The sequence below is a fragment of the Nyctibius grandis genome, chromosome 4 (genome assembly GCF_013368605.1).
Source record: "Nyctibius grandis isolate bNycGra1 chromosome 4, bNycGra1.pri, whole genome shotgun sequence".
Taxonomy (NCBI): Eukaryota; Metazoa; Chordata; class Aves; order Nyctibiiformes; family Nyctibiidae; genus Nyctibius; species Nyctibius grandis.
The window spans coordinates 10683589-10697946 of NC_090661.1; the positions used below are offsets into that span (position 1 = coordinate 10683589).

Genomic DNA, 14358 nt, shown 5'->3' on the forward strand with positions numbered 1-14358 from the left:
GAAAGGGGACCCTGCACTGAGGCCAGGCAGCTCGGCACCCGCCCTGCAGCTCAGGAAAAGCAGACAAGAAATTATGGATTTCTTACAGCTCTGCCCATGTTGCGTATCTGTGTGCGGTCCTTGTTCGGGGTGACGGGGAAGAAGGAAACCTACAGGAATTGGATGTCGCAACCTGCATTTGGGCTGTGATATTTTGGCACCTCTGACACATCACATTTTTGTGACTCCCTGATGAAGCAGGAGCAGTACTTACCCACAGCAGCCCCAGTCATTCAGGACTGGCAAAGAGCTTTCAGGTCCTCAGGTGAAAAGCACCAGTGAAATCCCAGGTGCTGCTCTTATCAGCAGGAGGTGGGTGCCCGAGCACCTGGGGCTGGCACACAGCTCACCTTCCCTGCTGTGCAACTGCCCCAATACAACACAGTGGCCCCCATAAAAACCCCAGCTCATCTCACGTCCTGCTTTCCCAGCTGGCAATCCTGAGGCTCTTAGCCTGCCGTTAAACTGTGTCACCCCATAATTCATTCACAGGATGAGTGGACTCTGCCTGGCCTTGTATGGAGCTGCTGACTAAGGCAACAACAGGAGCGAACAATTTTAAAGTGGAGTTACTCATAAACGTGGGCAGCTCCAACAGTGAAAGCAAACACCAGTTGGCATCAAAAACTGACATTAAGAAATTCAGTCAGCAGACCACTAATTGATTTGCAGCACACCCAGCACACTTTACTGCCTCTCTGATTTTTTACTGTATAATAAACAAACAAACAAAAATTTATGAGTCTTGCTTATAATACAGCAGTGCTTTCAGAAAGCTGTGGGGGCAGAAGGAAGGCATCTTCATACCAGGGCTGTGGAAGCACAGCTGAAATGAGCCCAGTGAGCTCAGGGATGATACACAGCAGAAAGTGCTTGCCAGGGAAGCACAGCCCACGTGGGACTGTGAGTGGGGACGGGGAACTACAACACCTCCAGCTTGGTCAGACCTTGGTCTTGCTGTGATATGCTGGTTACCAGCCCACAATGGAGTGAAAGCCGAGCTCAAACCTGTTACAGCCTCAGCTGTGCCCTGTAGCCTGAGCTTCAAAACATATAAGGCTCCATGGGAGAACTGAGAGTCTGACACTGAAGACATCCCATTAAGGTATTTCACAGATCTGCCCTAGGAGGCTATCGGGCTTCTAGCAGCATTCCCAAGCTGATATCCTGTCCAAACTTTGACTTTTCATCACACCTGAGAAACTGCCAGGCAGGTTTTTGTCCTTGAAAAAGGACTTCTGTAAAAGATATGATGCCTGACATTTCACACATTTCAGTTCCTGCCACATTTCTCCTCTTCTTTCCTCATGCCTCCTTCATACGTCTACAGAAGTCCTTTCCATGTTATGGTAGCTAACAGACGGCAAAGAATAAAGGCAACCACCTCTCACACTTCCATGGGGTCACACACTGCTCTCTGTGGCAGTGGGGCCAGATCGCCTGCCTGGCTTCCAACCACAACACCAAATGCTTTTCTGCTGCCCCTTCTCTACCCATGGCCCAGTGATGGCCTTGTCCATGGCCCCCCTCCTGTCCCCATATCAGGAACCCATCTTCTCCCACTCCCCTGTGGGCACACACCAGTATCTACACAAGTTCAGCAGCAGAACGCTTTTTCAAAGTATCCATTACTTACTTGATAAACAGACACCTCTGAATTCAGGCACAAAATACAACCAGGGAATTTGCAGTTGGCAAAGCAAGACAGAGCCCAAAGCACACAACTTTTAAATTCATCCGCAACGGTGCACATTAACGCTCTGATACAAACTAAGCAAAAATTGAGAGAAAGGAAAAAGCAACTCACTGAAAACCTACTAGACATACTGAATGTGTATCTTCACGGAAAATTGCTTCTCAAATAAAAACTGCTATGATAACACACTATTTCTATGATTTTTAGAGTAAATATATATTTTATCAGAGCAATCTGTGTTAGTCTGGTATATTAATGCATGTAGTAATTGCAAATTCAGAGTGTGGCGACAACAGTTTCAGTCTCTAGAGTGATTAGTGTCTGTATTTTCTGCACACAGACCCAAAGGACCAAAAACCTTAGAACAAAGACATGAATGAATACCTGCAGAATAAATGCTGAAAGAGCAAATTCAAGACTATAGCAACATGCAAATTTCTTTGTAATTTCATATTTCAAAAAAAACATATCAGAAATTCCATCCATTTCAAACAAGTTTGGAGCCCACCACCTGATGAGATGAGATCAAAGCCCCCCATCTTTTTATGTTAACACAGTTCATAAAGAAAAGGAAAGAGGAAAAAAAGGAAAGCTTCGCCAGGGGACGTTCAGGTTGGACATTAGGAAGAATTTCTTTACAGAAAGGGTTATTAGACATTGGAATGGGCTGCCCAGGGAGGTGGTGGAGTCACCATCTCTGGACGTGTTTAAGAAAAGACTGGACATGGCACTTAGTGCCATGGTTTAGTTGACATGGTGGTGTCAGGGCAACGGTTGGACTCAATGATCCCAGAGGTCTCTTCTAACCTGATTGATTCTGTGATTCTGTGACTTGGGGAAATATATATATGCCTAATGTGTATACTTGGATCGAGCATTAATACACAATGTCTTCTGATCTTCAGCAACATGATCTTTCATGCAAAAAAATCAAGTCATCTGCAAACATGTCATACCTTCGAAAATATAAACATTAATGCAGAATTCAGTGCATTTCAGAACTCATTGTTTTGATTGGAATGTGAGGAATGAGTGAGCCAGAAGTGAATTAAAGCCAATTACAGTAACTAATTGCCATAATGTTGTGAGAAAACGCAGACCATAGCCCTTGCTTGAGGTTGGAATACATACACAAGCAACTTTCACTGGCATTTTATAGCTGTAGCAATCTAGAAGAAACTGGGAGGAGCAGAAATTACTCTTCTTGGTAGAGTTAATGAAAGGCTGACGTTTGAATTTGAGTAATTTTAAGCCGTTTTGTCTGTACTCTTTTTTTCAAATCAAGTATGTTTAAAAACTGCAAGACCTTTTTCATTATAAAGCATTAGCATAATTATAATACGGGAAGGTTACCTTTACAGAATCACGACATGTTTGCTTTTCATTAACAGACATCTAGGCAGGTAATGCTGCCTTGCTTTGAGTGACAGATTAGCCTGGCTTTTCCAAAAAAAGCATATCTGTGCACTGTGTACATCTGTCTGCCCAACGCAAATGGCCCTAGTGGCAACAGACAGGTTCAGAACCCACTCGAACCAGTATAAAGAGGAGGAAAGACAGAGCAACTCCTGAGCCTGTCAGACGCAGCAAACGTTACCTCTGCACTTCCAGTGCTATAATGGCATCTATGACATCAAGTAGCTTTCAAGTCTTACACAGCATTAACTATGTAAAGAGGCATTAGCATGACCTGCTCCAAAACCATGACTTCTGGAAGCCACCCAGTTCAGTGGCAGCTCGAGACCAGAGTAGGAGCCTGTTTGCCTTTCAAACACGCACCGCTGCTAATTCCAGCTATGCGAAGGGACAAAGCACTACTGCTTTGGGGTGCGTTTGTAACAGCACGTGCTTGCTGGAGACTGAGAGCACTGGAGCTTTTGGAGAGTGCTCAACACAAGAGCAGCAGGAGGATTCAGGCCTCCTGCTCACAGGGAGGTTTGCTCACATGGCCAGAGGAGGACAGGAGTCCCAAACGAGGCTTGTTAAATTCACACGGAACTTAACCCACTGATCTCTTCCTTTAGCAGTATTACTGGGAGCAAAACAAAAATTTAGTTTTATTGCGTAACAATTTTGACTGAGAGTGAGGGAACTAACATGAACTTGCTCCCCTCACCTTGCTCATTTTGTCCATTTTATTTCTTTTCCATACACTGTGTCCTGTCTTGTCCACCAGCATTCCAGGGCATGGACTGTTTACTGCTATGTATATCCCTCTAGTGACACAATTTGCTAGTGATTTGACTTTTTGGGCCTTCTGTGCCACCACGAGAAACACAATTACAACAAATCTAGACTCTAACATTACCCCAGTTCCAAGTTATTCATGCTGAAATATCAGTACAATAAGTGAAACTTTATGAGAACATCATGAACATCTGATGCCTCTCAAAACTTCAGAGCCAAACAAACCATCACCTTCTGCAGACACAAAAACCTCTTCTGATGTTTCATGTTTCCATGCCACTGCCTCTGCCTAAAATGATCAGAGATGGCAGAAATGAGCCTGCTCTGAAACTGTAAATTGTGCAAAGAGTAAATTTAGTTTTACCCAAATTGCTTTGTCCATTGCAATTAAGGAAGTGCCAAGTATTGTCTTAAGTGCTATTTGTATCCCTATGTTTTCATTATGTAAATCATCTCCCCCTTGGACAGCAAACTTTCTACTGTGCATGGTGGCTTTTTCTTTGGCAGGGAAGATGGTATAGCGCATTGGGAATAACACTTGTTGTTCTTTAGCAATGTTGTCTTCAGCAACACTTGAAAAAAATTCATTTCTGTTATTCAAACCACCCTAGTGAGGCTCAGTTTGAATCAACTTTACAAAAAATGTATCACACACAATCTTTCCATTAAATTATTGGGACTATTCTTTCTGGGATTTGTTTTTTTCTTGAAATACAAAGGAAGAGATTATAGCTTAACAATTGGAGGGCAAGCAAAAGAAAGAAGATGAAGGGGAGGAAGACGTAGGAAAGCTCTTTTGGAGAACCTGCTCTTTTAAAAGAACCACACCACCAGCTTCAAAAATAAAATGAAAATTAAAAAAATCACCATGACAGAGCAAAGGAAGGCAAAATAAACAAACAAATAAAACAAGGCTGCTGTTAACAGGTAATAGGTCACCATTAGCTGCAGCTTCCAGGGGTGCAGAAGATACAGGGAGCTTGCAAATAGCACCCCAGAGCCAGTAGGAAAGGTAAAGCTTTACCCAAAGTTATTACCTGCTTTTCCTGTACACGATCTAAGATCCCAAACACATGAACTTTGCATGACCTTTCTGACATTTGTTAATACGTAAAATAAAAACATAAGGAAAGGTAACAGAAATCAAAGAGAAGAGGACAAGTGCCACTTGTGTATGCAATACAAGCAACCGCCATGCTCACCAACACCACCTTATCATTCCCAGGAAGGACAATCCCAACACCAGCACCTCCTGACTGCAGCAGATGGGATATATATCCCACATACCCCAACCCATATCCCTTTCAAAGGAACATACATGCGATTATACACCACAGTAGAAACCATCTGGCCTTTGGTCAGGCCACAACAACGTAACACAACAGCTTCCACCAGAAGAAGGAATTTGCGACATGCGTCGTGAAGTCACTATTAGTCTCCTGTCCTCAGGAAATATTTTTAAAAGGAAAAGATGAAACAAGGAGACTTATAAAGAACTACATTTATTTTTGTTTACAGCAGATACCGTAAATAAAGCTAAAACAATTTTCACTGTGTGCAAAATACAGAATTTCCATGTGAAAATTTAAATACAGCATTAAAAACTATTTAATAAAAATATTCAGTTAAGATTATAAAGGAAAATGAAGACAGAAGATTTAGGAGAAGGACAGAATCCTCACTGGCCAGGAAGAGCTAGGAAGACTCTGCAACAGAGAGTAAAAAACACAGCAATGGGAAGTGGTTTGAAATGGCAGACCTTTCTGTCATAACCTTCATCTCAAAGCATGCTGAGCTTTGTAACAAAACACTGTAGCCCTGAAATACACAGGAAATCATGTCCTAACCATTTGTGTAGGAAGTGACACTTAAAATACAGAGAGGTTTCTGTGTGGGCACAGCATGGGGACTTTCAAAGCCATGAAGATATTTTAGGATACTTACACAAATAAGTACTATTGCTTTAGTCATGCAAACATACAGGTCAGCAAGATAAGGAGTGTGGGGCTCTGACCCTGCCGCCCTTCTGCATTCCTGGCTGAGGCATGTGAAATGGGGCAAGTGGCAGAGGATGCTTGACCCCTCCTGAAAATTGCTGCTTAGGATCAATTCCCGAAGGCCCTTAAGGGATCCTCAGCAGGGAAGGCTGGGTCACGACCACGTTAACCAAAACCTTAGCGCACTTGCTTATCAAACTGAGCCCTTGGTTCTTGTTTGGATTCATTTCCCCTTCCAGATTATCAACATGCGATTACACATACTGGAACTTATGTAAAAAACAGATGCAAAATAATTGCACAACTTTGTCATGGAGAGTAGTGGCAATGTCTCATACAGCAAGACAAATCCATTCATCAGAGTGGCAAATGAGGCCTAGTTAATTAGTTAACAAAACAATTCAAACCAAAACACTCTGGTTATATAAACGTGGCATTTTGATATTACAGACTAAAACCAGCATGCATATGTATTGCTGTTAGGCCTGCCTACTATGTTACGTGGAGTGGAAGACTGGAATTTGCATTGCTTTGGCTACTTTTTCAACAGAATCCTTTTATACCGTACTTTTCCAGTATGAAAGCAAAAAAGGGCTTAGAAAGTGCCACAGTGCTCAAACATGGCTTGGTCATTGCATGTTTGAGCTCAATGGAAACAGGTGTTCACACTAACCAGGAGAACCAGCTGGCTAATCTTGTCCTGACCTTATTTTAAAATCTTTCCTTCAATACTTTGAAAAAAACAAGGCTTTCACTAGTTCTTTCAAGAAACAATTTACTTGTCTGACTTACCTTAAAGGCACAAGAAAGTGTACATGCACAGACACAGAGAGAAAAACATTCTCTACAGAGAGAGCAAACGTTACCTTTTCTACAACTGTGAACTCAGCAACAGGTTAAATGATCATGCCAAAGCTCGCATCCATTAATATACCAGACGCACACAGTTTGCTCCAAAAGTCTTAAAAAAACGCGCAATGAAATGCTGTCAAACAACAGTGTTAGTCACACAATTTTGGAACTGGCAAGCGGAAAAAATCACCTGAGAGCAGAAAGGCTTCAGCCAGTGAGCGGGTGCAGCACCGGAATGATGAATTGGACTAAAAGCAACGAGGGAGATTGACAGAGAAGTCAGCAGGAAAAAAACCACAGAACTTAATTTGGTTATATAGGAAAGCAGCGGAAAGATTACATAGGCGCAAAGAAGAATTGGCCAAAATGAAACTGCCTTTTTTCATTAAATCATGAATGAGGACAAATAGGTACGAATCTTACCAGCAGAATATTAAGATGAAGAGTAAAAAAAAAAAATCCACCAATTAGACTGATACCAATAAAAAACCTTCCCAACAGAATCACCTGCAAACTCCCAGTGGAATATGCGGTATAATTAAGATTCCTCAGGAAAATGTTTTCATTATGCAAGTTCCTGAATTCTATTGCGGGAATGTAGGGATTTTATTCCCCATTATATAAATCTATATAAAGCAAACATCATCGTTTTATTTCTTTTGTTTTATTTTTAAACTTTCTACTAGTAAGATTCATTTGCTTTAAATTCATTGGACATCAAAGACTTCCAAGTTTCTTACTATATCACCATTTTCTGTAAGTTTACCATTATGCTCACTCTGCTGAAAAGCAGAAAATTTCCTGTAGTAAACAGCAGGAGAAAACTGCAGAAAAAAGTGTTCCTAAAGACTGTGCTGTTGACAAACTGAAACCAAAATTGATTGCAAGCCAAATTTTCAAACTTTACCACTTAGCAGTTTGCTGTGTTGCAGGAGTAACATGGTAAATCGCACTGAAGATTTTTTTTTTTTTAGGGTGAAACAATTACTACCATTAGCAAATAATTAAAAAGTATACAGTGTCCCAAAGTAGTTTTTTTTAAATGCTATAAAAGAGGTACAGATACATTTCTTTACGTATATACAGATGCCCACCATGTTACTGTAATTGTTGCTGTGTCCAGTCCATATTCTAGCAAACTTTTGCTGAATACATGTTTGAGCATTAATGGCAATTTATTTCAAACAAACACTACCTTATACCTAAACAATTTTCTTCAAGCACTTTTCAAGTTTTGTGCATATACTTAACAATTTTTTCCCAAAATACATAAGCACTCTAAAATGTGAAAAGCTTTATCCTTGTAGTTTAAAGAAAGTCAAACTATATAGAAGAAAAATCCAGTTTGTAATTTATTTTAAACAGAAGATGTTTCCTTTTAATACCTAAGAAACAAAACAATCCAAATAATCTTCTCCCACATTATGTTAAAAAAAAAACCCAAAAAAACTGCCAGCCCATAAGGAGTGCAGTCATTTAAGACCACTGGAAGGTGATCCTCAACTTTGGTATCAACTGAATGCAACATTATTTCCTATTATTTAAGCCACATTCTTTTGGCTAGAAATAAATGCTACAGATGCTTTTAATTTTAGGCTACACACCTTACTGTGTTTATGTATTTACTTATCTCCTGGTTAACTTCTGAATTTAAACATTTAAATACTTGAGAGGCAGGGAGCATGCTTACCTCACTGGCTAACTAGGCTGAAAGTAAATCAGAATTTGGGATGTTGGTGTCTCCTTGCCGTTAAATAGCTTATTTAACCTGTCCTGACACCTTCTGATTAAGGTAGACCTTGTTGAGAGACATCTGAAAGAAATTTACTTAACGATTTCTCCAGATCATAGAATTTCACCCTTCTGCCATCAGCTTTATACACTGAAATGAAGGAAATACCCAACTATGAAGTAATCTCATACAAATATGTTTGTAGGTTTCTGTTGCTTGTTCTAAACTTGTATTTTTAAAACATTCCAAACGACAATAAGAGCAGCGCCTACCCAGAGGCACCAACAGCAGTTATTTCAGTTACAGATGAGTGCTCCATAAATTGATATTCTTCGAATCAGCTACCTAATAAGGAAGCCTCGACTTGACAGATAAGTCAAGTCTAATTACACTACCAGTTCCTTTGACTTACAGTTTCAATCAAGCCTTCACTCAACTAAGATTTGCTCTTCAAATTTATTTCAAAACTTTAAATAAATTAGCAGTACAGATTATACCCACTATCAACAAAGGGTATCTATCACATGTAAGAAATGTGAAAGGCATGACTAGGAGCAATGTGAATTAAGTACATTTTTTTTTAACATATTCATGCAAGTTATAAACCTCATAACCCAGAGCAAAGATGAAAGCAAGAAAAAGAAGGTATGCGCCATATTCAGGTTTCAAAACCCAGTCTTTTGTCATAAATATTCCCCAAACATCTGAAAGAACGCATGTTCTTTCTTGGTCTAATGAAAAAAAAAAAAGGTGAGGGGGACAGGGAGAAGAATGGTTTTAAAATGTACCACCCCCCAATGGTCTGTTCACAGGATAAAACAGGAAGAAAAAAAAAGAAAAATCTATAAAATATCCTTCATCCGTCTCTGTGTTCTGGAAATGTGTCTGGACACTGCCCTTCATGCTCTAACATACAGTACATTTTATACTGAAAATTTTGATTGCACCTCGTTTATATCAGAAGGAATCCACTGTTCGTTTAAGTCACACATTAAATTGCATGAAAAGTAAAAAAAAAAACCCAAACAAACCTCAAGAAAACAGTGAGGCTGTTAATTTTGAAAATCTGAAAGGCACAACTAAGCAAGACACATAGAAGAATTTAAACCCTACAGAATTTTTTCACCCATTCAAGCACATTTTCAAGTGATAGCTCTGCTTCCCGGTACATATGAGTAAGTACCTCTAGAAGAGCACAGAGGAATGGCACACCAAGGCTCAAGAGTTCGTACAAGTAGGTATAGTTATATGCATTGTCCCTGAAATGAAGATTGGTAGCGTGCAGAAAACCATGCATCCAGTTAGACAGGCGTCTGGGAATGTCAAGCAGATCCCGTGTCACCCGAAGGGGCCAGCTTAGCGTGCCCCTAAAGAAGGAAGTCAGGATACCTGGGGACCTGTCCTCTGGACTGCTAGCAGTAGATAAAGTGCTTTCTGTGGTGGTGTCTGTGGCTTTGGGTTCCTCTTTCTTCCACGCTTCTGTTGCCTCCTTATATAAAGCATTAAAAAAATGTTAAATATACTTTTAAAAATGGAAAGTCCAGTTTCTGTTATTGTTTTTAAGTTTTTATATAGATTTTCATTTCCAATTGCTCTTAAGTTCAACTCTACTTTCTATAGAAAAAGTTAATTTCCATTGAGAAGCAGACTATACATATGCCAAATTCACAGAACCAGGAAGTTATATTTTAGTATTGATTTTACTACTTCTGGACATCAGGTAGAAAACTTCTCTCTCACACACACACACACACATACATAAACAAGTACTGCACCCTGCTCCAGGTAAAGCTGCCTCAGCATTTCCTGCATTAGTAATATAACCAATACGTACCTTTCCTTGGAGCTGTAATGTTGCTCTTCTCTTTCTGTGTTTAGTACTGATTTTGCAGTGTGTAAAATGAGGTTTACAGTAAAATTTACCTACAAGAGAAAAAATAAATTATATGATATTTTATCTATACGTATATGGACTGAAAACTGACTGTCTATAAAAAGATGAAATCAGTGTAATTAATGGTTGGGCAGCAAAAGGAATGGGAAAGTTGCCAGTGACTGAATAGCTCACAGCTCTGAATGGGTTTCTTCTACAGTACACAGATTTGCACATTTGCTAAATAAGGCGAGGTCACTTATCTACCACAGAGGTTTAAGATTAGTAAATAGCAGAAAATCAAGATTCTATAAATACCAATACAAAATACATCAAGCAACAAAAAGTCAAATAATCATTTCAAAAAGTCTTCACAGAAGATTCTCTGGACTGCAAAAGAACTAGCTTGGCCTTGAGTCTTTAATGCTTTCTAGAAGGAGATCAGGTTAATACTTGGATCTACTCAACTCATTTGGAAGTGGCAAGGGAATTTCAATTCAGTTTAATAATTTCCCTCTAAACTAAAAAAAAAGGCAAAAAATAATTCCCCACCCCAAACCCCAGGCTGTAGGTGGGATTGAGCACCCAAGATCTGAACCTCCTCTTCTACAGCAGACTGGAATGAATTACACTGCTGCTTAGCCAGTACTACTGCTTTCAACTCCTGAGCCATAACACCTTGAAAGAAATAACATATACTTGCCCCCATCCATGTAAATCTGCCACTGTCTCGGCTTATTCTTATAGATCACATCATTTAATGGCTAACTATAAGTGAGACATGAGAATAATTCTGTATTGCTGGAGAAAAATCACCTTTCCTTCCCCTGCTGTGACCTGTGATTAGACAAACTGTATTTTGGTCACTCAACTTATTTTCCACTGAGGATTTCTTCATTTAAAGCTCAGGTCTGTCATAACTGGATTCTTTTGAAAGACTAGAACTGCAAGTACAACCACTCAAAGATCAGCATGGACACAAACAACATACTTGGCAGACCTTCTCCTGACCAAGCTACTCAGCCAGGTCTTTTTCCCTGGTTCCATTAAAAGTATCAGTACTTGGACATTTTATAATATTCTTAAGTAGTTCCTATATTACCTTCTTCAACATCAAAGGCATAAATTCCTAAACGGAGCGTTGTAGAACATATTTCACACTTGAAGCACTCCCTATGAAAGAAGTGGCCTTCTGCACTCAGCCGCTCCATAACATATACCCGTTTTTTGCAGAAATAACAAATGTCACTCCCCCCAACAGACTGAGGAAATTCTTTTCGCAGAGATCCCTGTTGAAAGATAAAAATAGAAATGCACATAAAGCTGTTGCACTACATCCATATATATATTCTTATTAAGTGGGCAGCTGCTTTAGCTGCTTGAAGTTTTACACAGCCCCCTCCACACACAACTAAAATAACCATCAGTCTGGTTTTTTATTACTCATTTGCTGCAATTCTGTACGTCTATGCAGCAATTCGTAAATCAGATAACACAAGGACTTTAAGGGGCAAGTTTCCAGCTGGACTGGCATCCAGTTTCCCTCTGGGAGTTCACCGACATTTTGTGTTTACTCAGGTACAAGAGCAGCATCAGCCACCACCCTGCACCGCACTGGCTCAGGCAGTCGCGTCTCACGGCTGTGGGCATCGGTGTTTCTCAGAAGAGGCCAAAGGCAGACCTCACCAGCCTCGAACAACATACATGCACCTGGAGCTAAGAAAATAGACACCCTGATGACTCTGTTCATACACACTCCAGAGGAAAATGCAGGCTCGTGCTTTAAAGTCCAGGAAGAAAAACTGACAGTCTTCGATGCTGGTGTCTGAACTACCATTTACATCGCTGCAAACATGCCTCCCCTCTCAGCCATGTTCCTGCTGAGACTGGCCCAAGTTGGGGCTTGGTTTGTTTTAAAAATAAATTTCATTCCTACCATGGACATTCAGAATATTTTTAACTCACTGGACTTTAAAATATGATCCATATTAACACCTTGGAACTACTTTGAAAGTTTTTAGTTGAATTTGGGCTGACAGTTAACATTCTTTCATTGCCACAAATCTCATCCTCTCTGGATATACATGCAAAAGGTACAGAAAAATGAATTATAAATGGATTAGATGCCACCGGGCTTCCCTTTTCTTACTAGAGGCAGGTATGAGGATGTTACTTTGCATTATTGTATTCTGCTAAGTTACAGGTCGGTACAGATGAGCATCCTGTCTCTACCACAGCCGCCACCACCTCCCTCCCCTTCCCCGCTGACACAGGAGAGGTTCCACGCATGGGACAGAGGAGGCACAGGCTTGGCAGGGTCCAGGCACATTCAGACAGCAGCACACAGTCCACGCAACTCATCTTTAATTTGTCAGCAAAAGGCAGCCTTGGAGCAACTTTTTAACGTTAAGTGAAAGTCACAATTGTCATTGTCACGAGTCACACTCTTGTGCTTAAAAGTTGAGAATCCTATTCCCAATCTGCCATTAGTAATCCATATTTCTGTGATGGATCACTTCGAGTATGAACTACATGAAACTTTCCAAATGAACAACCATGCAAATGGAAAAGCATACAAATGCATTTTTAAAAATACAATGTTAATAGAAGAGGTCAGATAGTTACAATGAAGTGGAAGCAATCGGAGTTTAGTGCTGGCTAAGGAGTGTCATCACCACAACATACCACCTTACTTCGCTTCCCAATACCTGACAGCTCTGAGCAGTGGAGGCAGGAGATGGAGAATGAGGAATGGGGCAAGAACCTGCAGCTCTGTCCAGAGACTGCTTCTGAATTCAACGTGTCAGAGTTGAAAAACAGCTCTCTTCAAACTGAGGCACGGTGATTCAGCATTCAGGTGTTAAAAATAACTGCATAAACATGTGCTGTGCAAAACTTTCTTTAGAAGCCATCCTGATTAATAATTGTCTTCTGTTACTAATTGTACCAGTAATTACATTTAATAAAAGCCTCCTGAAGTTTTAATTCATACCAACAAGTAATAAAAATATAAATAGAAGACACGGTGAGCAACATTTCCAGCACATCCACACATCAGCATATTTTGCCAATATACACTCGATTCCTTAATAAGTGTTAGACTAAGACCTTTCATAACACTTAAAGTGGTCTGCAACCAGGGTTTTAAGTCAGGATGACATTCTGGAAACACCACTCTTTTAAGTCAAGTTATTGTTTCTTTGTGGGTTTAGTCTTACCAGTTCAAGGAAGGGAAGCTGTGGCTTGGGTCTGTGATCATTCACATACAGATTGACAAGAACTTCAGCCACAGCTCCAACTGCACGCGAGACCTTTCCTACAGTCATCTAACCAGAAAAGGGGAGAAGATGAAGAATAGAAGGAAGAGCTTTAGTTATTATTGAAAAAGAATTTAATGAGAAAAGGACAAGAATGATTTGAAAACATGCAAATGATAAACAGAGGCTAGGAGAAAGAGCAGAGGCAAAGTCTAGCAGAGCACAAGCATGTTCATGCATGATCAATGTGGTCCAGCCCGTGGCCACAGAAGGCTTCCATGCAGCCCACACGCTTCTCCCTGCAGATGATGGAGAAACAGCTGCTGGGAGCAGATGCTGCTCCCACAGCACAAGGCCTTCTGCCGTGTCCACAAAAGGCTGAGCTCGGAGCTACTGCCTGACTATCAGGGTTGGACCATTCTGACAGATTAAACAAACCCCTGTTGTTCACTTTGCTTGGGACTTTGTTGTCATATTTCAGAATGGGGCTGGGCACTAAACTTCACATTAACAGACCATATTTGGCCACCACAGCATTTCAGGAAATATTCAAAGCCAATGTCCTAGAAGTCCCACACAGCAATGTTTTATTGATGCTCACAGAGCAACCATTCTCCCTCTCCCCAGTGACTCATCTTAACGCCAGGGAAAACTGGAGCAACTACGTATGTGAAAGGAAGACACTAATCTGCTTCATCACACTATTGCAGCCATAAGTATTAGGC

General features: G+C 40.5%; 1 protein-coding gene across 1 annotated transcript in view; it reads right to left on the reverse strand.

Moving 5' to 3' along the window:
• MICAL2 (microtubule associated monooxygenase, calponin and LIM domain containing 2) overlaps positions 1-14358 on the reverse strand; it is a 152623-nt gene that overhangs the window by 44364 nt on the left and 93901 nt on the right. The window contains 5 exon segments of the mRNA XM_068398565.1: positions 9893-9992; positions 10338-10426; positions 11479-11665; positions 13070-13165; positions 13595-13702. Of these exon segments, the coding sequence (XP_068254666.1) occupies positions 9893-9992; positions 10338-10426; positions 11479-11665; positions 13070-13165; positions 13595-13702 (580 nt within the window).